This window comes from Corvus moneduloides, chromosome 19, assembly GCF_009650955.1.
Source record: "Corvus moneduloides isolate bCorMon1 chromosome 19, bCorMon1.pri, whole genome shotgun sequence".
NCBI lineage: Eukaryota > Metazoa > Chordata > Aves > Passeriformes > Corvidae > Corvus > Corvus moneduloides.
The window spans coordinates 1,045,804-1,071,024 of record NC_045494.1 but is presented as its reverse complement, the minus strand read 5'-3'; the positions used below and the strand labels follow the sequence as shown (position 1 = coordinate 1,071,024).

The window sequence follows — 25,221 nt, the reverse complement described above, 5'->3', positions numbered from 1 at the left end:
CCTCGCTCCCAGGGGTGCGGGATGTTGAACGAAGGCTCTGTGCGGGGCAGCGGTCCTGGCTGGGCAGATCCCATGGGATGGGGCAGTGTCCTCATGGAACAGGAACCATCCCTGTGGAGGGAGTAGGGAATGGGCAGCAACATCTCCCAGCAGAACTGCTCGTTTCCCCCTTCCCCTGCACGGGGCCGGGATCCCACATTGCCACACAAACCACGTTAAAGGCCACGGAGCTGGATCCAGCACTGAGCAGCGTGTTGGGAATAGCAGAGAGATCCAGGAGGAGTGAGGGCTCCGGGAACGCTGAGATTCCCTGTCACTGTCACACGTGCTGTGCCTGCACAGGCAGGTTTGCCCTGGGCATTGTCCGGTGGCCAGAACCTCTCCAGAGCCTCTGGAGAGGGGCCCGGGGCTCCGGGGAGGGCTCCGGGCGCTGCGGGGGCAGCCGAGGCAGGAGCATGAGGTTTGTTCCTGTTCTCCAGGGTTTCATTAACAACGAGCAGCGCTGCCTCCACACTCCTCTAACTCAACATCTGGCCAACTCAAACACAGCTGGAAGAGCTCCGTGCGCAGCCCTCCCGGCGGGAGCTGGCTCCCACCCCGCTGCCACAGCTGAGGGGCACGGGAGTGCTAATTACACACTCCAAACTCGGCACAGCTGCTTTCCCAGGGCCCCGGCAGGGCGGCCCGGCGGGGCTGAGCTGCTGTCGAGGGTCCGCCTGGCGCAGGCAGGGGGGGCCTGGGGCATCCCGCTGCTCCCAGCAGCAGGAGAGACGTAAATCCAGAGTAACGAGGGAGCAGCTGGTGTCCCAGCACGGCTCAGGAACACCGCAGGTGGAGCCTCACCCTGCACCGGGGCTGAGCGTGGGGGTGGTGCTGTGCTGCTCCTGCGAACCGCATCCCCTGCCCCGGTGCCCATTCCAGGGGGGTCGGTCACACACCGGGCTCGGTGTTGGCCGGGGCAGGTGGTTGGAGATGGAAGCACCAAGTCCTCTAGAGGGAGGCAAAACAGGACGGGCCAGTGTGGTCCTTCAGGAGGGAGCCACACGTCCATGAGAGCCCTGAGTCTGGGCACGGACTGGTCATGGATCAGTTTGACAGTTCCAGAGTAATTCTTACAAAAACCCCTCACGTGGCCTCGCTGTAAACCCAAGGATGGGAGGGCAGAGGCAGAGGCTCTCAGAAATCTCAGCCACAGCTGGTTCGGGGCTGTGCCAGGACTGTCCCGGCGCTGTCGGCTCCATCTGAGCCCCCCGGGCCATCCAGGCACACAGGACCGAACCCGAACGGGATTGTTTGTGCCACACACGGAGCCTGCTCTGAAATTTCCTGCCCACATCTCTCCCAGGGGCAGGAGCAGGGAGGGAGGAGGAAGGCAACTCCTGCTCATCCAAAACACTCCCTGTGAAAACACGAGGCTGAAGAGGAGTCGGTGGAACCACTGGAACCAGTTTATTGTCACAGCACAGCATAGAGGTCACGGCCCACTCCCGGCTCTTCCTCCCAAGGAGACCCGGCCCAAGCTGCTGGGGCAGGGATTGGCAGAGGAAGCTGCGGCCAATCTGCTCCAAACTTTCCTGCTGGATCAGTAAATGGCCTCTCCACTGCGGCAACGAATGGAAGGGGCTGCATTAACCCCTTCAGCACCAGCCCCGCTCCCTTTCCACACCCACTTCCACCGGGAGCGCAGGTTCGTCTCTCCCGCTGCCAGGGCGTTCAGCAGAAAGAAAACCAAAGCAGAGGGACTGTGGCACACCCTCCTCATCCCTCTGCCCCCTCCCGCGGCGATGCCAATCCCAGGGAACAGGGTTTTCCCAAAGCACCAGCAGCAGAAGCTGCATTCCCAGGACAGATCCCTTCCAGACCCTCCTGGGAGCGCCCAGTGCTGCTTCCCGTGGATCCACATTAGTCAGGGGCACGTTAAACAACCCGGCACCCGGCTGGCAACGGGCTGAAGGAGCCTTGAAGGAAAAACGCTGCCCAGAAATGCTCCTGCCAGCGCGGCACTGGTGAATCCAAGGCTCTCTCTGGTGGGAATGGGCTGCGTTGCAGCACAGCCAGGACCGAGCAGAGAGAACAAACCACCGTGAGCAGAGCATGATCCTGTCCCTGGGAGGGCTGGGAGCAGGAGCTGGCTGTCCCAATAGTGGCTGGGCTGACCAGACACAGCCTTGGGACCATCCACTGCCCCGGCCAGCTCCAGAGGCAGCAGCTGCTTTGCCAGCACTGTGCCTGGGTTTGTTACAGAACATCACTTAGGAGAAGCAGCAGGATTGCAAATGGGGCATTCCCAGGGCACTCACTGCCTTGGGGACACACGAGGAGGACGAGGGTGCCCTGGCCAATCTTTGGAACACAACGGAGAGCGTGACTCCACCCAGAGCTGCCGCTGGCCCAGCACCACGGGGGAGCACCCCAGTCCCTGGGATCACTTCTTGTCTAGCACCAGATCCCACAGCCCCAGCAACAGCCTCCCAAAGTCTCCAAGGACCCTCTGGTCCTTCTGCTGTCACAGAAATGCAGATTAAGGGTTGTGGCTTCAAGAATGTAATAAATAAAGATCTGCAGTGTCCTGAAGAGCATCTGCAAGCTGGCAGGTGAGCTCCTTCCAAGAGCAGCCAAATCTGCCACCACCTGGCTGCCCAGGCAGCGTTCCAGACCTCCAGCATCCGAGGGAGCTGGCGCTGCTCCGACTGTCCTCAGAGGGCATGGGGCTCCCTCGAGCTGCTCCCGGAGCACTTTGGAGTGGTGATTTCTGGAGCTTCGGGCCCCGTGTCTGGCGCAGCACAAGCCCGAGGAAACGTGTCTGAGCCCCCGAGGAAACGTCCGGCAGGAGCAGCTGGAGCTGAGTCCATGTGATCCATCAGTCCATCCCAGCCAAAGGTGAACTCTGACGCTGGAGCAGAGCCAACGAGGGAGGGATCCTGGCTGCTGACACAGGCAGAAGCTCCTTGCTGGCATCGCAGGCGATTTCTGCCGGCCCAGGGCTGCTCAGCCCCGCAGGGTTCTGGAGCTGGGGCTGAGCCGTGGCCGGGGCAAACTCCTCAGCTCACAGCAGATCAGGCTTTGCCCACCAGAGCCGCTGCAGCAGGAGCAGAGCCGAGCACCCAGGCTGAGCTTGGCCCAAATCAAAGCCCCTTGGGCTGGTTCCGTGTGAGCCAGAGCCGAGCCCAGCCTGGAGCTCGTGTGGGAACTCCGCACTCCCGGCTCCGGCGCTGCCCAACGTGCAGCAGGACAGGGACACGGCAGCCCCTCCACAGATGGAACCAGGAGAGAGGAGGGACAGAGGAACACAGACACCAGAGTGCTCCACAGGGCTCGTGCTCGCCCAGCCCATGCCCAGCACGAACACCGTCGCTCCGAGCGTGGCATTTCCTGGGATTTGGCCAGAGCAAAGGCACACTGACCTCACCAGAATCAAACCTACAGAGAAAAATTTGGCTTTGGATGTTTTACAGTTGCTGTTTAATCCCGAGACAGCGCAGCTGAGTGAGTTTGGAATTTAAGTTACAAAAAAAGAAAGCACTAGAAAATAATCTTGATACAAGAGCGATAATCAGCTGAGGTTCCCCACCCTGTGCAGGGAATCCTGCTCCACAATCCACCCAGCACAGCTGGGATGCTGCCAAGGCATTGCCTGTTCCCAGCACATGCTGGGAGGGCAAACTGTCCAGGGTGAAAGTTTCGTGGGGGAATCCCCAGCACTGGGAGTTAAGATGCTGCCACCAGCTCTGGCTTTGGCCTGTTCTTGATGGGTGACACCTCTGTGGAAGGAAAAGAAACTTGTTATAAAATCAGGGAATGCAAATATCCTGCAGCCATCTCCTGAGGAGGATCCAGGGCTCAGAGTCCACTCTGCAGAGCAGCAAACGCTTGCACAGCACCTGAACTAAGAGAAGTTTGTTATAAATAATCCCACATTCCCATGTGGAAATGCCCCTTTTGCACAGCACTGAAGAATTACAGACTTTCAGAACATGCCCAGCCCAGCAAAGCCACCAGCCCAGGGACAGATCCTGGGCAGGAGGAGGGCCAGCCCTGCCCTCACCCCTGTGACCCCACAGCCCTGGGCCGTGTTTTGTTTGGCCTCGGTGCTGACATCTGAGCCCTGTTTAGGAGTAAACAAGCTCCAAGGAAACCAGCCCCATTCCCCACATCCCAGATTGCTCCTGGGCAGATTCCACACAGCGAAATGGCTTCTTCCAGCTCCTCTTTGCACAAGCACGGAGGTCCAGCTCCTGTGAGCGACCGCTCAGGGCTCTGCTGTCCCAGAAGAGTCTTCACCAGTCTGAGTTTTCAGGTCCTCAGCACCTGATAAACCCTAGTGAGCTCCCTCCCTGCTGGGCAGGACCACCAGGGCCTGTTTGGTCACCTTCTTGGTGAGCTCTCCCACTTCCCAGCTGGATTCCCACACAAGTCCATCCACTGAGGTTCTGGATTGCTCAGGAACACTCAGGGACCGTCAGCTGTGTGGAGCTCGTGGTCTGACATTCCTGGAGCTGTGGGACCCCAGTGATCCTCATCCAGCTGGTTCCAAATCGCTGTGAAGTGAGGTGGGAAGAGCTCCAAGTCATCCCAAGCCTCAGGGAGATCCAGTGCTGTGCAAGGTGAATCCAACATCCACAAATCCCTGCTGCGATGGCAGGACCAGACCTGGGCTGTGGGAGGAAGCCTTGCCTGGCTCAAGCAAGGAAAGAATTCCTTCTGGAGCCTCCTGATGGAACGAGGTGTCTCAGGGCAGGTACAGGATGTAACGAGAACAGCAGATGTCACACAGGGAGCTCCCCAGCGGAATGACCAGACGCCGACGGAACAGAGAGCGGAGCCTCGGGTGCTTCTGGAGCGAGGGCTCGGCTGGGCCTGTCCCCACGCCAGGAGCTGCTATTCCTTCCCATTTCCCAGGACAACACTTACACTGGGAGAGGGCCCCAGAGCATTGCCCGGGACAGGAGCATGAGAAGCCAAAGCTGAGCAAGGAGAACATACCTGGGACCTTCTCTGGGAGTGGCTCCGAAGGAACTTCTGGAAGCTCCAACTGTTCCTGCAAGGACATTTAAGACAACGTGTCACCCGTGCCACAGACCGCGGCTGTGGGCAAAGACTGGGGTGGCAATGTCCCACATTTCCCCCCAGACTGAGCTCTGAGAGCAGAAAAAGGTGCTTTATCTGCTGTTACAAACACCTTCCTGAAAACACGGATTTCAATCCCGACACCACCAACCTCACCTGAGTAATAGCATTTAATTCTTCTAGAATGGCATCCTCATCCTCCTCCGTCAGGCTGCCAGCCAGGAGCTCGTCTATTTGCTGTGGAAGAGAGGGAAGGACGTGACATGCCCAGCCTTTGGCACGCTGCACGTGCAAGCAGCTCTGTGCAGAGGCAGAGGCTGCTCCCAGCTCCCCCTGCACGCACCCTCTGGTACTCCACAGCATCCTGGGTTTCTCCTATTATCCTTTCCACTTCTTCTATGGACATAACCTGAAGGGAAGAGCCAAAATCCAGGTGTGGGGGGGGCCTGCAGGGAGGCAGCTCCAGCCAGGCCCCTCTGACCTGCCCCAGCCACACGCACCTGGTGCATTTTGTTCAGACACTCATTGCCTATTTTCAGGCCCTCGATGACCTTCATTTCAATCTGGGTGAATTCAATGTCCTGGACCTGGAATGGGAAGCAGAAAGGGAAGAGCCCGTCAGACTTTGGTCAGGCACTGGCACAGGCTGCCCAGGGAATCTCAAAGGGATTTAACAGATGTGTGGATGTGGCAGCTGGGGACAGTGGTGGCCCTGGCAGTGCTGGAGAGCACAGGCTCCATGGGCTCAGAGGGCTCTTCCCACCGAAATAACTCCCTGATTGCTATTCTTAGGCAGACACAGGCTGCCAGGACCACCAGAGAAGCTGCAAGGAAGAATCAGTTGAGCCCCTTCTGTCCTGTCAATGGCACCAGCAGCAGGAAACATCCACACAAAAAGCTCGGCATGGGTGGCTGCACCAGCAGGTCCAACAGCCCTCAAAGTGATTTCACCAGATTTTCCAGCTGTCAGTCCCAGCTGAGACCTCCCCAAACCCAAAAACATCCAATTCTGAGATGACAGTGCCGAGACAAGCCCAGGAAGTCCCCAGTGCAGCCATCCCCACTGTGAGTAACGTTTCAGCAATTTCCAAAACACACATTTAACACGGAGCCTGCAGATTCCAAACGCACCACCTCGTGTCTCCAGGGAAAAATCGTGGCACACGTACAATTTTGGACATTTGCCCTTGGACAGAGGGCTAAACACCTGCCAGGACCTGCCAGTTGGAATGGAATTCCACGGGATCCAAGGGGAGCCCCGCCCCGGAACACCCCAAGGCCCTCACTCACCATCCGCTCCAGGTTGCTGATCTGGTTCTCTGTTTTATCCAGAAGCTGCTCCTGGTACCGTTTCTTCTTCAGCAGCAGCATGGCTTTCCTGAGGGACACACAGGGAGGGAAACTCAGCTTGGATGAAGCAAATAAAGCCTAAAAGAACCCCATCAGAGCCACGCTTGTTCTGTGCTTCTGCTAAGAGGGGACAACTTGTGTGCAGCTGAACTGGCAACCTGAGCTGCTCCTGGGAAGAGCAAGGATGAGCAAATCGGATATTGGGAATAAATCTTTCCATGGGAGGGTGGGGAGGCCCTGGCACAGGGTGCCCAGAGCAGCTGTGGCTGCCCCTGGATCCCTGGCAGTGCCCAAGGCCAAGCTGGACGGGGCTTGGAGCAGCCTGGCACAGTGGGAGGTGTCCCTGCCATGGCAGGGGGTGGGATGAGATGAACTTTAAGGCTCCTCTTAACCCAAACCTTTCCGAGACTCTGATTCCTCCGACCCAGCGGTGTTTCCTTCCCAGGGACACGCTGGCGGTGGCACCGGCGCTCCCCCCCTCGCCCCCCGGGGACCCCTTTCCCCTCACTCTTTCTTGCCGTCCCGGAGCAGCTGCCGGGCCAGCGCCCGCTCCCGCTCCAGGCCCAGGCTCAGCCGCTTCTGGTACTGCCGGAGCTTGTCCCGCTGCTGCTTCAGTTGCTGCGGGAGAGAGGGACACGGAGGGAGCGCGGGAGGGACGGACAGAGGGACGGACGGACAGAGGGACGGACAAGGGTCACCGCTCAGCCCTGGCAGCTCCAGCGCCCGCTCCAGCAGCGCCGCTCCCCGCCCGGTGTCTCCCCCCCGCCTCACCGACGGCACCGGGGGCCGCTCAGCCCCAGCCGGGCCCCTCCACCGCCGCGGGGAGCCGGCAAACCGCACGGGCGCGCCCGGAGCCAGGCCAGGCCGGCCCGGCCCATCCCTCCCGCTCAGCAGCACGGCCCGGCCCGGCCCGGCCCGGCGCCCCCCCGCTCACCAGCACGGCCCGGTCCTGCTCCGTGACGCGGCTCCGCCGTTTCCGCCCGAACAGGTTCCCCATGGCCGCTCCTGCCCGGCCCGGCCCGGCCCGCCCCCGACGGCGGCCGCGAGGGGCCCGGCCCCGCACAACGCGCAGCGAGCGCCGCAGAGCCGGGAGCGCGCCGCTGGGGGGCGCTGTGGGGGCGCGCTGGGGCCGGGAATATCGGGAGTTATACAGGGAATGGGATAGGGAATGGGATACAGGGAATGGGATACAGGGAATGGGATATAGGGAATGGGATACAGGGAATGGGGATAGGGAACGGGATACAGGGAATGGGAATAGGGAATGGGGATAGGGAATGGGGATAGGGAACGGGATACAGGGAATGGGATACAGGGAATGGGATAGGGAATGGGATATAGGGAATGGGATACAGGGAATGGGGATAGGGAACGGGATACAGGGAATGGGAATAGGGAATGGGGTACAGGGAATGGGATACAGGGAATGGGGATAGAGAATGGGGATATAGGGAATGGGGATATAGGGAATGGGGATATAGGGAATGAGAATAGGGAATGGGATACAGGGAATGGGATACAGGGAATGGGGATATAGGGAATGGGGATATAGGGAATGGGGATGGGGAATGGGGATAGGGAATGGGGATAGGGAATGGGATACAGGGAATGGGATATAGGGAATGGGGATAATCACATAGGGAATGGGATATAGGGAATGGGATACCGGGAATGGGATACAGGGAATAGGGATAGGGAATGGGATATCGGGAATGGGATATAGGGAATGGGATACAGGGAATGGGATATTGGGAATGGGTTATAGGGAGTGGGGATAGGTAATGGGGATAATGACACAGGGAATGGGATATAGGGAATGGGATATAGGGAGTGGGGATAGGGAATGGGATACAGGGAATGGGATACAGGGAATGGGGATAATCACATAGGGAATGGGATACAGGGAATGGGATATAGGGAATGGGATACAAGGAATGGGGATAGGGAATGGGATAGTGGGAATGGGATAGGGAATGGGATATAGGGAGTGGGGATAGGGAATGGGATACAGGGAATGGGGATAATCACATAGGGAATGGGATACAGGGAATGGGATATAGGGAATGGGATACAGGGAATGGGATACAGGGAATGGGGATAGGGGATGGGGATAATGACACAGGGAATGGGATATAGGGAATGAGAATAGGGAATGGGATACAGGGAATGGGGATATAGGGAATGGGGATATAGGGAATGGGGATAGGGAATGGGATATAGGGAATGGGGATGGGGAATGGGGATAGGGAATGGGATATAGGGAATGGGGATAATCACATAGGGAATGGGATACAGGGAATGGGATACCGGGAATGGGATACAGGGAATAGGGATAGGGAATGGGATATCGGGAATGGGATATAGGGAATGGGATACAGGGAATGGGATATCAGGAATGGGATATAGGGAGTGGGGATAGGGAATGGGGATAATGACACAGGGAATGGGGATAGGGAATGGGATACGAATGGGATACAGGGAATGGGATATAGGGAATGGGATATAGGGAATGGGAATATAGGGAATGGGAGGTATGGGACGGAGGCTGTAGGGGTTCGGGGATACAGGGACACCACTGGTTCTTTCACAGAGTCATGGAATTGTCCAGGTTGGCAAAGCCCTCTGGGCCCACCGAGCCCAACCATTTTCGGCCCTGCCAGGACATCCATTTATCCAACCCAGCCCATTCCTCGGAGCGAGCCAGCGCTCCAGAGCTGGATTTGCACCCTGGGATCGCGGCCTTCCTGCTGCTCCTCGGAGCAGCCACCGGGGCGGGGCACGCATCTGTCCCCAACACCTCCCCCTGGGACCGGCCTCTTCCCGGGGACACTGACCACTCCCAGAGCCCAGCACCCCAAATCCCACCTGGCTCCTTCCGGGGCCACAGCTGCCCCGGCCCCACAAAACGATCCTCACACCAGGAAGTGTTTCTGCATTTATTTTTTATTAACCATTTATTTGTCTGTAATCATTTTACTCTCACATTACAATCGTGTGGGGGTTTTTATATATTTTTTAAACTTTATTTTTGTAAAATAAATAGAGATAAGTGAACTTTTAAGGTAGGACGCTCTCCAGATCCTTGGTTAAACTCTGTGATTCCATGATTGAATCTCTGCATCAGACCTGTGGAAGCACAGCCCACACACGCTCAGGTAAAAGCCCAACAGCCCCAATTCCTTAAAATCCCACGTCCTGGACGCGGGGCTGCACCGGAGCCTGGCGGAGCAGCCGGGCAGGAGCAGCGGCTCCCACCACGCCCCTTCCCCTCTCGCCAGGTATGTCCTGTTCCTTTCACAAATGCACTGATACGAGTTAAAAATCCATTGTTTTTGAAGCTGTGAATGTTAACGGGTTACGTGAGATCCCAAACGCTGGCCCCACCCTCGCGGACAGCCCGGGAGCGGGTCGGGAAGAGGCACAGCTCTGTTAGACCATAATTAACTTTGGGTAACTTAGAAGTGGATTTTTAGGTAGTTTTTAAGTTTAAAGCCTTTGATTCATTATCCTGTGACGTGGCCCTCGGCCTCCCTGACAGGGATGGTGCTTGGGGGGACCCGATATCGACTCCACCGCCGTGGTTTGGGGACTCTCTGCCAAGCCAGAGTCCCGACATGCCTGTGGCACCTTGGGGTGGCCACGGGGCCCCTGCCCGGCGTGGCCCGGGTGCCTCAGCACGCACGGACACGGTGACGAGGGGCAGCAGCAGCAGCAGCGACGGGCCGGACGCTCCGTGGGCAGAGGTGCGGCCGCCGTCAGCACAGGGCCAGAAGGGTTCTGAGCCCTTCCCTCACCACATTCCCTTCAGCACGGCTGGCAGTTTGCTGGGAGCCCGCAGATCCCGTGGGACTGGCTGGAAGCATCGGCAGCAATTCCGGGCCCTCGCAGTGAGTTCTGCGCAGAGCGAGTTCTGCCCCTGGCTGCACCTCTGGGAGGGGACCCGTCCTTCAGCTGTGCTCTCCCTTCCCACACCCGTCTCCAGACCCAGCACGGATCCCAAGGGACAAAACATTCATTATTCCGACGTGGAGGGTGCGGAAGATGGAGCAGGCTTTGCCGGGACAGTGACCTGCTGCCTTCCTCCTCCTGGGTGATTCTCTGTGCCCGGGTGCTTCCGTGCCTGGTTCCAAAGGGGCAGATGAGCCACAGCTGTGGCACACGGCGTCTGCAGCTCCAAGTGCCCAAATTCCGGCCCTCACCTTGCGCACAGCAGCTGTGGGGAGCGCACAGAGCCCACCCCTGGCTGGGCAGAGCTCCCAGGGCCCAGGCGTGGGTGGGGAGTTCCGTGTGGCACAGGGACATCGGCAGCAGGAGGGGCAGTGCTTGCGGTGCCCCCAGCTCCCCACCAGCGCTGTGGGCTTGGCTGGAACGTGGTGACACCGGTGACTTGCTCCAGGCTCGCTGGGACGTTGGAGATCTTCGTTCTCTTCCTTCCCTTGTCTTCCTCACATGCAGCTTTATGGAGTGGGACATCCTGCCCTGCTCTTGTCATCTCCCTGAGCCCCTTCCTGCAGGATCCCTGCCTGCCCAGGCCACCAGGTCCCCGTCTGTCCTTGCTTCCAGCGGAGAGGACGCTGCAGGGAGGGAGGAGGAGGAGGTTCATGCAGAGGAGACACTTCCCTGCCTCCCCGGCCCTGCTCAGCAGAGCAGGAGCAGGTACATCCCATGCTCGGGTCGCACTGCCCTGTCCCAGGAATTGGGTTTGGCACAGGGTTGGCAGCAGCTAGAGGGTCCCGTGGAGCTGCAGGTGAGTCCTGATAGTCCTTGAAGAACCCACACTCCAGCAAAACAAGGAACAAAGACTAAAACAAGACCCTTTTCAAGGGCGTTGCCTCATCCAAGTCCTTCCAAGCTCAGGAGCCGTGTTTCTGACAGAGAAGCCAACCACTGGAAACAAAAATAAATGTTCCTTTTCTGTAGCTTTTAGAGGATATAGCTGGAAAACAAAACAAAACCAGGAGATTGTCTCTTCCCCTTGTCAAACCCATCAGTAGCTAAGTCAGAAGAACAAATGTTCAAGTTATGGGGTGCAGCAGCAGCCAACACGAAACATTCAAGTCGATGATTTCTCTATGTACAGGGAGGCCCTGCCCTGGAGCCGCTCAGGCCGCGCCGGGCGCCGTCATCTGATCCTCTTCTCCACCGAGTACACCGAGATGTAGAAGTCATTGCTGCCAACGGCCAGGTGGGGCTGCGGGAGAGCACAGGGACAAACAGGCACAGTCACAGCATCACCCCGCCTGGGAGAGCCCCCTGAGGCCACCGAGGCCAACCTGTGACCGATCCCCACCCTGCCAGTCCGGTTGCTCCTCGGACACCTCCAGGGATGGGCACTCCAAGCCTCCCTGGACAGTTTCAAGGCCTGAGCACCCTTTCCATTGACAAATTCCTGCTGCTGCCCACGCTGAGCCTCCCCTGGCCCAGCCTGAGGCCGTTCCCTCTCCTCCTGTCCCTGTTCCCTGGGAGCAGAGCCCGACCCCCCCGGCTGCCCCCTCCTGTCAGGGACTTGTGCAGAGCCACAAGGTCCCCCCTGAGCCTCCTTTGCCCCAGCCTGAGCCCCTTTCCCAGCTCCCTCAGCCACTCCTGGGGCTCCAAACCCTTCCCAGCTCCCTCAGCCTCTCCTGGGGCTCCAGCCCCTTCCCAGCTCCCTCAGCCGCTGCTCCTGTGCCCGACTCCAGGTCCAGGTGTGGAGCAGTGACAGGCACAGGTAGCAGTGACATTCCAGCAGGGACACCCAGCTGCTCCACAGCTCGGCAGGAGTTATGGGCCCATTTCAGCCACAGGGAAAAATTATGGGCACTATTAGTTGCCAACTGCCAACATAATTTCTCTAAATGACTGCAAATCTGGTCGTTAGGAGCTGATGCCTGGGCTGAAAATGAGCATTTCCTGCAGTGAGGGGACCTGGCCCGGCCGGACACGGCTTTGCTTTGCGTTTTTAAAGAGCAAACTGCTCTTCCTATTACATATTAAATATTTGTGAGCTGATCTGCAGGTTTCTAAAATAACTCTTGCAAGTCCCTCCCTCCTGTTTTCCCATCCATTCATTGTTTTCTCAGGTTTTCCAGCTCCTCCATTTATTCTCCTCCCTGGGTGAGCAAAGTCCACCAGGCAGATGGGACCTCCCTCCTCCCTGAGCAGCAACCAGATTCTCTCTATAACTACTGCAGAGCCCCTCAGCTGTGAATACTCCAAAATCTCCTTTTGTTCTGCCTCATTCCAGCCTTTATCATCTCAATCCTTTAATTTCTGCAGCTCTCCTGCTTTCCTGACATGCAGCTTTCCCCTGCACAGCACCAGCTTTACGTAAGGCAGTGTGAGAGCAGCCCCAGTGAGACACGGCTGCAGAGCCCAGGCAGGGAATAAACGAGCACATGGAATTTGGGAGTGTGATCCTGCATTTCTCCTGTCACCTCGGACAATTCCTGTGGCCAAGGAGTCCGAGCTGAGCCAGGCTGCAGAGCTGGGATGGGAACTGCACCTCAGCTGGAAGGGCTCAGGTGTCGGAGCCCTGTGCAGCTGCAGGTGTCCCCCACAGACCAGCAGCACCAGTGGCACCACCAGTGTGCTTGTCTGGAGCTGGGCTGGGGGTCGGCTCCGAGTACCGGGCTGGGGCAGCTCCCCTTCCCACTGGGGGGGGGTCTCTGTGCCATCCCCTCCTCCCACAGGGACACTGGGACATGCCAACCCCAAATGCCAGCAGGGATACAGACCCAGTGAGGATGGAAGGCCAGGCAGCTGATGGCTCCCACTCTCTGTCCCATGAACCCATCGTAGTACTTGATGTTGTTGATCAGCTCCCCGTTCCCGTTGTAGATCGCAGTGAACTGGTTCATGGAGCCACTGGAAGGGAAGGGACAGAACACGGAGTCACTGGGAATGCTGGGAGGGGACAACACTGCTGCTGCAGCCCCCGGCTGAGCTGTGTGCCAGACCAGAGTGCGGCCACTCCTCTAAGCGGGAGACCATTAAGTGGTGGCCAGAACCACAGTGACCTGTGGTCAGGAAAACACGGAGAGCTGATGCCCAAACACACCCAGGGCATCCCCAACAGGCTCCAGGCCATGGGGCTGTGGAGCAGCTTCTGGTCCTCACTCAGAGCCCAGAAATACAGACACTGAACAGGGGCATCCAGGGTTTCAGTGATGGGTAGAGGGATAAAATTCCTGAGCAGCAAACATGGGAAAGAAGCTGCACTGTTGTGGTGAGGTTAAAAACAGTAAAGTCAACACCACCCCATGAATGATGCCTTTGGAGACAAACCATCCTCTCCAGGGATCATGGAATCATGGAATGGTTGGGGTTGAGAGAGACCTTAAAGCCCACCTTGTTCCACCCCCTGCCATGGGCAGGGACACCTTCCCCTATCCCAGGTGGCTCCAAGCCCTGCCCAACCTGGTCTTGGACACTGCCACGGATCCAGGGGCAGTCACAGCTCCTCTGGGCACCCTGTGCCAGGGCTTCCCCACCCTCTCAGGGAAGAATTTCTCCCCAGTACCCCATCTAACCCTGCCCTCTGGCACTGGGAAGCCATTCCCCCTTGTCCTGGCACTCCAGGCCCTGCTCCGTCCCTCTGATCACCCTGGTGCCTCCTCTGGACTCCCTCCAGCAGCTCCCCGTGCTGGGGCTGCAGGAATGGCAGCAGCACTTACCATGCAAAGAGGTTGGCCTGGGGGTGGATGTCGAGGGCCGTGAGCCCCTTGACGATCTGCAGCACCTTCATGGACTCGGGCATGCGCGGGTCGAAGAACCGCACGTCGCCGTTGACGCTGCCAACACAGTGCCACAGGGTCAGGCTGTGCCCAGCCCGATCCCAAACCCAGAAGTGGAGCCACAGGGCTGCCCATGAGCCAACCACGTCCACAGGGCACTGGGACAGGGAACGCACAGGGCCGAGTTCCCGCTGGTGCCGTGATTTGATCCCATCCGCAGCACGTTCTGTGCTGAAATAGCAGCTCAGGATGGATCCCACACTGCTGATCCCTCACCGCCTCTGTCGCTCCCAGCCCATCGCTGAGTGTGTCCTCTCTGTCCTGTCACACCCAATACACCCAGCTCCGTGCCAGCCCCGAATTCCTGTGCTTTGCACAGCAGGAAATTGCCTTAGAAACCTCCAGGCAGAGGGGATGTGCTGGTGCCATCCTTTACTCCAAGCGTCTGGACACCAGGATCTCACTCTGCCCTAACATTTGTTTCCCTTGGATTTTGCTGTCAGCTGAAGCAGAGGGAACTGGGAGGAACTGGAAGTGAGGTGTCTCAGCTCCACAACCTGAGCTCCTCTGGGAAGAGCCCAGACCTGCCTTTTGAAGCCCAACATTGCCTCACAGCTCTGCAGCCCCGGGAGCAGCTCCCAGGCTGGAAGGGCTCTGAGGAGAGGGGACCTCAGCCCTGGGCACAGGGACCTGACCCTGGAGCTGCTGGAGGAGCTTATGGAGAGGAAGATTAAAAACTCCAATATGGGAGCTCGACAAATCTGGCGGCTGCATCACATAATCCCCTTTCTGAAAATCTTAATACATTTTTGCTGGCCCATCCCCCACCTCAGGAATGTTCTGAATCCCAGAAAATTATGTTTTGTTTCCATTTTCTAATCAAGAAAAAGAGGCTCTTTGTGTGCAAATGGTGGCTTTGTGACAATAAATTCTGGTCTGCTGTTCCTTAATGGCCAAATCCATTCCTGCTGCTCTGGCTGCAGTATTTACCAGGCAGCAGGAATGGATTTAGGGAATTGCACAGGAATCCTGCCCAGGAACGTGCCCGATAGAGGCACCATCCACCTTCCTCCTCTTGTTCTCTCCCAAATGACCCCACAGAGACGTTGGCAGTAAAGGCCCCCCACCATAAGATATTGTATACCCAGCTCCTGCTTCCCTCCCCTCCTCCCCACACACCTTGTGATTCCAGCACCTTGTTTACTCCCAAACCACACCAACGGCCTCCCAAGGAAAGCTCCACATCCCTTTTTGCCTCCTCTCCACAGAGTTTGGAGCAAGAGTTAATTACTGAAGCAAATGTCAAACTCAGGAGCTTTGCCCTCTCAGCTGCTGGAATACCAGGGACAGGATTTAAAGGGAAAACCAAACTGTGGGTAAGGGAGAACATCTCAGGAGCGCAATCCCGTGTACCTGACGCTCATGATGTTGCCCTCGGGGTGCTTCTGCAGGTAGGCCTTCACCACCCAGGCCGTGTGCTCTCGGTAGGTCATCACTCGGCTGGGGACAGAGGGACACGTGTGAGCTGAGGAGGACACAGGAGGCCCCCGAGCCCGGGCAGGACGGGCGTTACCATTCACTGAGGGCCATCCTCCTGTCGAACACGCGGATGGAGCCGTCCCCCAGCCCCGCCACGATCAGGGAGCGGTGGGAGTCACAGGACAGGCTGGTGACACAGCTGTCAGCCCCTGTGGGAATGTCCTGCCGAGAGAGCACACAGACACCACGGCGTGGCTGCGGGGCCCTAAACCAAGGTCCTCGTCCCCATCCTCACACCCAGCAGCGTGAGGCAGTGCTGGTGCCCCCGAGCCCCACCAGTGACCCTTTGGCCCCTGGCAGTTCTGCAGCCCCGGCACAGCCCCAGAGAAGCCAGGCAGTGCTGTGCCCCCTCCCGTCCCTGCTGTGGCATGGATGACAGGCACATGCAGCATATCTCATTAGTGACGCCAGACACGGCGTGTGTTGGGGAAGTGACATGGAAAAAGGCAGCTGGAGCTGCAGGGACAGCTGTGCTGGGAACACGCCGGGCACCCATGCTGCCACTTCCCCTTTTTTGCTTCTGGAGGCAAAAGAATTGCTCAGAATAATCCCTGTGCCTGTTGGACGAAAAACACTTTCAATTAAAACTAGTAAAAAAAGCTGAGCAGCTCTGCAAAAGCAGAAATGACAATCCTGGAATCATGGAAGCGGTTTGGGTTGGGAGGGACCTTAAAGCTCCTCTCATTCCACCCCCTGCCATGGGAACACCTTCCACAGCCCAGGCCCGTGTGCAGGAGCCCCGCCGGAGCTGCAGGAGCTCATTCCACACTTCAGTGCTGTTTGTGCCTCTGTGCAGATTCACCTCTGGAGCTGCTCCAGCCTGGGCTGAGCCGGGAGAGGCACCAGGCCTGGGGCTGCTCCAGCCTCTCCCCACCCCCAGCTCCTCCTTTGAAGCAGCAACACTCAGCAGAAGTGCAAATGAAGCACTTGTTCCTCCAGCTCCAGCCCGAGTGCTTCCAGAGGTGTGGGATTTTGTAGTTCAAGGAGGGAAGCACCTTTATCCGCCTCGATTATTCCTGCTCTTTGTGCTGATTCTCACTTTCCCAGTTACTGAGTCAGGAAGTTCCAATCACTTGAATTTCAACACCCAATCTTTCCAATTAAAAAAAGAAACAACATGTTTTTAGATACTTTCGGTGCAATCATTAATCATCATCATTTAAAAGATTTTCACCTCCTCAATTTTGCTGCTCCCTAATTTGCATAGAAAAAATAATATGTGAAAGTAATTAAGATGAACAGAGGCTTAATTATCCTGCATCGCAGGGTCAAAGTGTCGCAATTAATGTTCATCCAAGGGTAATTAATTTCAAGAAGCTTTGAAAACTCCACTTCCTTTTAATTCCAGCATGGTGCCTCCAGTCTCACCGCCCAGCTGCTTCTCCTTGGAATTTCTGAGAAACTTCCGTGTGACTGTGGCTGACACGAACTCTGGCAGGGCCTTTTCCCCGTTACACGGCACAGAAAGCTGTGGGTGCTTCCACAGGCTTTTACACTATTTCAGTTCCATGTTAATGTGAAATCCAACCTGCATCCCAGTGCCCGCTTCTGCATCCCAGTGCCCGCTTCTGCATCCCAGTGCCCGCCTCTGCATCCCAGTGCCCGCCTCTGGACTGCACAGCCTCACCTTCCCCGAGCATTGCAGCCCACCCAGAACAGCACAGCAGCTTCCAGGAGAGCCCTGACATGCTCCCTGAGTATCCGCGTGGTTTTACTGATCTTGGAACGTGGCCCTGGGGGAGGGGGCAGGGGGGCAGGGCAGCAGGAGCTCCAGGACCTGGCAGCTCCTCACAGAGCAGGCTCAGGCGCTCTGGGGCACTGGGCCCATGGGAGGTGCTCCGGGAGGGAGAAGGTGCTGGGACAAGCACGCAGGTGTTACCTGTACTTTCATTTCCCGATCCGTGTCCCAGATCCGGATTATCCTCACGTCTCCCGAGGTCATCAGGAGCCCGGTTTCTTGTTCCCAGTCCACCACCATCCCTGCTCCTGAGACAGAACAAGGCAGGGATGCAAATCAGCGCCAGCACGGGCAGAGCTGCACTCCTTGAAGCATCAGCTCTCCTGACCTCGTGTTCCAGACACCGTCAGAGGAAATGTAAATTACACACACAGACACCCCACACATCCTCCAGACAGGACTGAATCAGCTGCTCCCAGACTGGAGTCCAAACTGCCTCTGCCCCCTGGTCTGAGCGAGCGCTGAGAGAAGCCGAGCACGGCCGCTCCCTGTGGGAGGGGAGCACAACTTCCAGGAACTGCTGGGGCTGCCAGGGGTCAGCGCAGTGCCCAGCACTCAGGAGAACATTAAATGCTGATCGCAGAGACTCAGCTGGTGCCACCTCACACAGCACGACCTGAGAGCTCCTGGACTGACTCCTTGTTCTGTCAGAAAGATGTGGGAGAGGTTCCTGAAAAAGGAACAGCCAAATCAGGGCTGCAGTAGAGTGAATTTAACAGCTGGTGGGAGCACAAACCAGTTTGCTGCACAGACCGGTAAGGAGGGGGACACCCTGCAGTGACAACAGCTCAAACACCCTCACAAGGAGCTTTTGCTCCTCATCCCTGAGGGCACAGATCAATCTCCAGGGGAAGTCCAGGACAGCATCCCATCCATGCTGCATTAAAAACACAAACAAAAAACTCCGGGAGCACCACAGGAGGGAACCAGAGAAGAACTCCAGGCTTGGTGTCTGTTTCCAGCCCCTCGAGCAGGGCAGAGGCAGCAGCAGCATCCCTGCCTTTCCTTGCAGCATTCCTGCCTCTCAGAGCAGAATTCCTGCCTCAACAGCAGCATCCCTGCCTCCCAGAGCAGTTGTCCACCCTCTCCTCTGTGCCAAAGCGAGTCTCTGGTGCTGAGCAGTGTTTCATAACCACACAACTGGAGTCAGAACCCTCTGCAATGCATCAGGACTGCAGCTCCTGCCCCGAGCACTCAGTGCCTTCAGCACCATCCCCGTGTCTCCACTCCACAACGTGCTTGTCCACAAGGTAAAAACGTGCATTTGTCTGGATTTACTGCCAGGAATTATCCCCAGCAGGAAATTTAAGCCTGCCCCAATATGCTCTTTTGTCACCAAAGTGCCACAAGTACCTTGTACCAGAACATCCATGGTTACAAAGCACAAAGGAAGCAGCAGACATGTCTACGAACACCGAGTTCTCCTCCAGCACGACAGAATGACCTTGTTTTGCACAGCTTCAGAGAAAACATTCTGCCCCTCTCCCCTTCCTAAGCATCACATCCGAGCCGACTCCTGATCTTGCCACATCCATGGAGGAGGTTGCTGTCGTTTATTGACAGTCCCTCACCTCACCGCAGGAAATTCAGGACTCTGGGCTGATCTGGGAGCTTGGATCTTTGTCTTTAGGCAAATGGATTGTTCCTTCAGATTGCCTGGCAGCTCGCAGGGCTGGAGAGCCCAGGCAAGCAAGCAGGCAGTGATGGAGATGATAAACACCACTCAAGTGTTTGCATTTGTCATCTGTTTACGGCCCATGTGACAGGAGAAACCCGGCAGCTGAGATGGATCTGGCCATTACCACCCCTGATGGAGCTCAACAGGCAAAGAGCTCCGAGGCAGATCCAAAGCTCCCAATTTCCCAGGAACATTCCCCAGTTTGAAGACAAGGTTTCTGTCTGATCAGCACCAAATCCTGCCCAGCTGTGGTTCCAGGAGCTGCTCTGTGCAGGGGGACAAGGAAGGGGAGTTTGGGGACAGAGGTGGCATTTTTGGTGCCTCTCTTGGTGTGCCACGTCTGTCACTGAGGATATTCAGCAATGCCATCTAGAAGGGCAGGGAAAGTCTCATTGAGGGGAGACGCTCCAGAGGGATTGCACAGAGATTCCCATGAGAGACAAGCAGATGGAAAGGACACGGGTTCACCCCCAACCAGGCTGGAGAGAAAGGAGGGAGATGGTCATGGAATCCTGGAATGGTTTGGGTTGGGAAGGACCTTAAAGGTCATCTCATTCCACCCCTGCCATGGGCAGGGACACCTTCCACTACCCCAACGTGGCCCTGGACACTTCCAGGGATGATGCTGGGTATGGTGTGGCTCGAGATCCTGCACCTCCTGCCTTTCTTATTAAAACCTAAATAGTCCAGCTCAGTGATAACTGCTGCTCCCTGGAAGAGAGAAGAGCAGGATCATCCCAAAGCAAGGATCTGCCTGGAGGCTGCAGAGGTGCCCGTGCTGAGCCCTGGGCTGGGGCTCTGCTCCCGCTGCACCCCAGTCATGCCCTGACCAAAAAGGGAACACAACTGGGAACGCTGAACCAGAACTCCAACCTGTCTGAAGAGAAGAAAAGCCCTTGTACAGAAATGTCAGTCACTTGGAAGTGTGTGAGGGGAAGGAAAGCTTCCTCCGACTGTGAAATGTTCCATCCAGAGCTGGCACTCACAGTATGGAACGAGACAGAAATAGCTGAACTATTTCTATGTACAAGCAAAGGTTTGCATGGCAGAGATGATACAGGATTGGCTCATGTTTCCATGCTCAATTCATAGTATTTTGGGATGAGGAGCGAACGTGGGATTGAATACTAATGATCATTTCCTTTTTAATTAACAGAGGTCCTACTCCAGGATGTTACAACTGAGCCTGCAGCCCACCCACCGGGCCTTGGCTCCTGGGCTTGGCACCTGAGCTGCTCCTCAGCCTCTCCTGCCCACAGGTGCTGCTCTGAGCACCTGCCCAGCCCCGGAGCTGGCTCTGAGCTGGCACCCTCACACCTCCTTACAGGACCAAACAGGGCCAGTGCTGTCGCAGCCCCTGACACAGGCCACTGGTGGAATCCTGGTGCTCCCAGAACCCACGAGCTGCAGAAACCAGCCCTGCACTGCTGCAATGCATCAGGAGCTACGAGCACAATCTTCCCCACAGGAATATTATGTTCTTAGATAATGAGCAACAAATCTTCCACAGCTCAGGGAAAGGAATTTTTAAATGTCTGTGGTGGAGATGTTGTTGTTTCTTGGTTTGGGGTTTTTTGTTTGTTTCTGAGTCTTTTAAAGCCAGCACTGGCAGTTGTGTATGGCTGAGTTTACACACACCAACAGCTGTTCCTGAAGGTGGAACTTCCCATGGCTGTTCCCCCAGGACTGCCCCTGAGCCAGAGATATTTGCCTGGATGGGACAGTTCCATGGATAAATTCCAGTACTAATGTGGTGAAAGCAGCTGCGCTCCCCTGTAACGTCACGGGAACGTGGCCGCTCTGTCCTTGGCATTTCAGTGGAATCAGGAATACCTACATGGAACAAAGTATAAAAGCATCCTGGGTTCTGACTGATCATTTTTTAATCAGGGGCCCTCCTGGTTGGGCAGTGAAGCACATCCCTGCTTTAATTTCCAGGAAGCAGTGGGAGGGTTGGATGACCTCACTCATCATTAATTTCTACAACATCCTCTCAAAAAGTGTCACCCTCCTCCTGCCAAGGACTCCGCAGTGAGGGACAGCAGGAGCTGGGATGCTGGGAATTCAATTAAAAGAACACAAACCCCTGGAGCTGCGATTTCTCCAATGATTTTATTGCCATAAAATAATCTGCCCAGAACTGTGTCGCTCCCCCCGAAATCCCCACTCCTGAAAGGCATGATGTGGACTCCTGGGAGATGTGGGAAGCTTCCCTGCCATTCCCTCTGCCCCTTGGTCTCCAGGATGAGCCTGAGTCTGATCCCTTGACCAGCTCCTGGTGCAGGTTGGAGCTGTCCCCCTGCTCCAGGCCCCATCCAACCTGGCCTGGGACACTTCCAGGGGCAGGGCAATATCTAAACATTGCTGAGGTACTTTGCTGTCAGGAGAGCACTAATTCCATACATTTTTACAGTTCCTCAGAGAGAAGGGGGAATGCTTGTGCTGCCTGTGTCACCAGATGCAGCTGGAGAAGGCTTTTATGGAGCTGCCCTGCCCGTGAGCCGGGGCTGCCATGGCCTGGCAGCAGCGGCATCGATCCGGCTCCGGCATTCCCTCAAACTGCTCCCTGCCCGGCTCACTGAGCGGGAGATTCCCTGCAGCCAAGTCCTGCTAATTTTAGCCTTTGCTGGGGGATTTCGGAGCCAGCCACACATCAGCTCTGCTCAGTCCTGCCCCAGCTCCCACAGCTGCAGAGATTTGCTGAACTCCACTAACGAGCTCTGAATCAGCCCCCGCCAAGAGCCGGGGTGATTAATCAATACAGACACAGCCAGCTCCGATCAGTCAGCAAATATCAATAATTGAGGCACATCCTGAGGTGACGATGTCACCACGAGCAGCCCCAGATGGATCCCCGGGATGCCCTGACACATCCACCACCTGCTCCCTTGGGAAAGGGGGTCAGGATCCAGAGCCATGCAGACCCTGCACAGCCTCTGTGGGTGAAGGCTGGGGACTTCCTTTACCTTCCCTCCACGTGACAGAGTGGAATTTGTGACATTATTAGAGTCCCAGAATCCCAGAGGGGTTTGGGTGGGGCACAGCTCATCCCATTCCACCCCCGCCATGGGCAGGGACACTTTCCCCTATCCCAGGTGGCTCCAAGCCTGTGTCCAGCCTGGCCTTGGACGCTGCCAGGGATCCAGGGGCAGCCACAGCTGCTGTGGGCACCCTGTGCCAGGGCCTGCCCACCCTCATAGGGAAGGATGTCTTCCACAGATCCAACCTAAATCTCCCCTCTTTCCTTTTTGGCTGATCTCTGCCAAGGGTCCACCATTCTGAGGTTCCTGGGAAAGGCTCCTCAGCATCTCCTTTCCACAGGACCTTTACAGCCCAGGTGTGTTCCAAATAAACCCCAGCCAAACTCACAACAGCTTTATGGTGGTTCCCATCTCAAACACTTCTATCCAGGGATGCTTTGAAACCTCCATGGAAAAGAGAGACTCCCAAATCCCCCCACACCTCCTGTGGCTGAGGGAGCTCAGAGAGGCTGACATGAAGATTCCCTTATCCCTTATCCCTGTGCCTGCTCAGGGAGCACACATTCCTCCCTGCCTCCCTCAGGGCTGTCCTGGACACAGACACAAGGCAGGGCATGGCAGAGGTGGAAGCGAAGCTTCCTGGGAACCACAGGCACCCAGCACTCATCCAGCCACGCCAAAACCCCAAGCAACCCCCAGAGGCGGCCAAGGAGCTCCTGCCCACCCCCCCAGCAGGGAACAGGAACAGCACTCACCTCCCTGCTTGCTTCTGTCCAGATAGATGGACACCCTTCGGGCCAGACCTGTGAGGAGACAGGGAGCAGGGGTTGGTGCTCGGGGTGAGTGGTCAGCCAGAGCAAAAACCAGCTTAAAACAAGGACTAGAAAATTGAAGAAAATTGTTCTCAGATTGAAGAACACGAACGAGAAGCAGCAGCACCCAGAGCAGCACAGGCCTCCCTCACCCACTCCAGCACAGCATTCCTGGGAAGCCAGCAGCCTGTGCGTGGAGCCAGGCTCTGGCTGGCTGACAGCAGCACAGAGCTGACAGCTCGGCAGGAACAAGGAGCCATCCTCTGCCTCAGCTGGGCCCTGCTCTCCAGCACATCGAGGAGAGACAGACGGAAAGGCGAGTAGCTCCTGGGATCTGCACCAACCCGTGGGAGCAGGGGGCTCCTGCCATGGGAGGTCAGGGTTTCTGGGAGGGCAGACAGGGAACCAGCACCCCCGGAGTGCAGACAGCTCATGGGGGCTCCCTTTGCAGAGCTCCTGAATGGGGAGTTCCCCTCAGACATGGACTGGCTTTGCCATGAAACCCCCAGACAATGGGAGCAGAGCAGCAAAGGGGCGAGAGGCACCACAGCTCACCCTGGAGAATCACACAATCATGAAATGCAATCCTAGAGAGGTTTGGGTTGGAAGGAACCCTAAAGCCCATCCAGTGCCACCCCTGCCATGGGCAGGGACACCTCCCACTGTCCCAGGCTGCTCCAAGCCCCAATGTCCAGCCTGGCCTTGGACACTGCCAGGGATCCAGGGGCAGCCACAGCTGCTCTGGGCACCCTGTGCCAGGGCCTGCCCATCCTCTCCTGCACAGGGAGCTCCAGGTGCTCAAGAAGGGACCCAGGCAAGCCCTTCAGAAATCATCTCCTGGGTCCCTTCACAGGCTGGAGAAGGAAAACCCTGCAGGAATCTGCTGGGAGCACTCCAGGAGCTGGGGGGGAACAGCTGGCACTTGGTCATCCTGAGCCAGCTGGGCACACTTGGGCATTTTCCCAAATTCCAGAACCGTGCTGCTTTCAAAGACAAAGCCACTCTGCCCACGGAGCTGGGGCTGTTCCCTTGTCCCAGAGACACCACACTGCTGTGGCACATCTGCTCGTGCTGCTGTGCGAGAGCTCGCACCAGGCCACGGTCCCTGTGCTGCTCCACAGCCTGCAAACATCCTTTTCTATGGAAATTGCCTGAATTCCCAAAGTCTCCTGCTGCGAAAGCACAGCTCCAGAGCACGTCAGGACAATGTTCTTCCTATGCTGCTCAAGAGAAAATGCTGCGTTTCCCCCTCCTGGAAACCCCAGGAGGCTCAGGAGTTGTGCCTTTCCCTCGGCTCCCTCCACCTCTCACACTGGAGGTTCCCAGCCCCCGCCTCACACAGGGACCAATCCTGCTTTCAACACACTGATTCTCATTGCAAGGGAATTTCTTCTTGGTGCATCAGTTCTAAACAAGATCAGAAGCAAAACACCTCACACAGAACAAAGAGGGGGCCCAGTGCCGAAATCCAGACCCACCTACCCCGAGTCAGCTCCTCAGAGCAACGAGCTGGGGCCAAGCTGAGCCCCAACCCGGCTGTGCCAGCCCAGATCTGACCTCCCAGTGGAAATGTGTGAAAGTTCTGTGCCTGCCCCGGGCTGCTCGGCCTCTCAGGCAGCCCCTGGCTGTGCCACTGTCCATCTCCCATCTCTCAGACAACCCAGGGCTGCTTTTCAAGCTTCCAAAGGATGTATTTAGGTGTTACATATTCCCCTCCCCTTTTCCAAGGGGGAAAATGGCCCAGGAAAGTCATGTTCTGGCTGCTCTCGAGAGCAATTCAGAGGTGAGTGTGACATTGTGACACAGGGGAAAAGCTGGGAGAAGAGGGAAGGAAATCAATAGTGGGAGCAAACAAACTCCAGTAAAACTCCTGAGCTCTGCAGCTTCAAAGATGCATCCTCAGTTTCCTGAGCCAGTGCTGGACCACAGCTGTGGTCTTGGCAGCAGATGACTCTGAAGACTCTCATCTCCACGGGGACTCGCTCCACTTAGCTCTTTTGAAGTGGCTACATTTATTTCTCTCTCCACAAACAGATCTGTCCTTCTCTTCTGCCCAATCTGCTGGGAAGGTGGACACCAAAGAAAACGGGCCCCAGACTGCTTCAGTCCATAAGGGAAAGAAAAAGCCAAGGGAAAAAAAAAAAAACAATCCGAAAGAGAACAGATTTAAAAGTTTCCCCAGTCCTGTTTTGGCAGGTGCAACCATGCAGCTCTCAGAGCTCTCTCATCTGAGCCTGTTCTGCAGTGTCAGACCCTGACAATCCTTTCTGGGTGTTAAATCCTGTCCAGAGCGAGGCACAACCAGCACAGGCTCTGCCCTGGCACAGTGCACATGGAAGGGAAG

The 25,221-nt window shown here is 56.8% G+C and overlaps 2 protein-coding genes across 5 annotated transcripts in view; both read right to left on the bottom strand.

Moving 5' to 3' along the window:
• Positions 1 to 1,432: 1,432 nt before the first annotated feature.
• CHMP6 (charged multivesicular body protein 6) lies at positions 1,433 to 7,462 on the bottom strand. Its single transcript, XM_032129441.1, has 8 exons — positions 7,352 to 7,462; positions 6,926 to 7,035; positions 6,358 to 6,445; positions 5,568 to 5,654; positions 5,411 to 5,476; positions 5,224 to 5,304; positions 4,984 to 5,038; positions 1,433 to 3,761 (listed from the first exon to the last, which is right to left on the bottom strand). Exons 1-8 carry the CDS (start codon positions 7,412 to 7,414, stop codon positions 3,709 to 3,711), a joined length of 603 nt encoding a protein of 200 aa, XP_031985332.1. The 5' UTR covers positions 7,415 to 7,462; the 3' UTR covers positions 1,433 to 3,708.
• Positions 7,463 to 9,341: 1,879 nt separating this feature from the next.
• RPTOR (regulatory associated protein of MTOR complex 1) overlaps positions 9,342 to 25,221 on the bottom strand; it is a 106,646-nt gene continuing 90,766 nt past the window's right edge. For 2 of the 4 annotated variants that reach the window (XM_032129423.1, XM_032129426.1), the window contains 7 exons: positions 22,821 to 22,868; positions 17,548 to 17,654; positions 15,703 to 15,830; positions 15,543 to 15,629; positions 14,070 to 14,186; positions 13,131 to 13,260; positions 9,342 to 11,608 (listed from right to left, as the gene is read on the bottom strand). In XM_032129423.1, the coding sequence (XP_031985314.1) occupies positions 11,540 to 11,608; positions 13,131 to 13,260; positions 14,070 to 14,186; positions 15,543 to 15,629; positions 15,703 to 15,830; positions 17,548 to 17,654; positions 22,821 to 22,868 (686 nt within the window). In that variant the 3' untranslated portion in view covers positions 9,342 to 11,539. The remainder of the gene's footprint in view (positions 11,609 to 13,130; positions 13,261 to 14,069; positions 14,187 to 15,542; positions 15,630 to 15,702; positions 15,831 to 17,547; positions 17,655 to 22,820; positions 22,869 to 25,221) is intronic. The other 2 variants (XM_032129424.1, XM_032129427.1) reach the window with 1 other exon arrangement.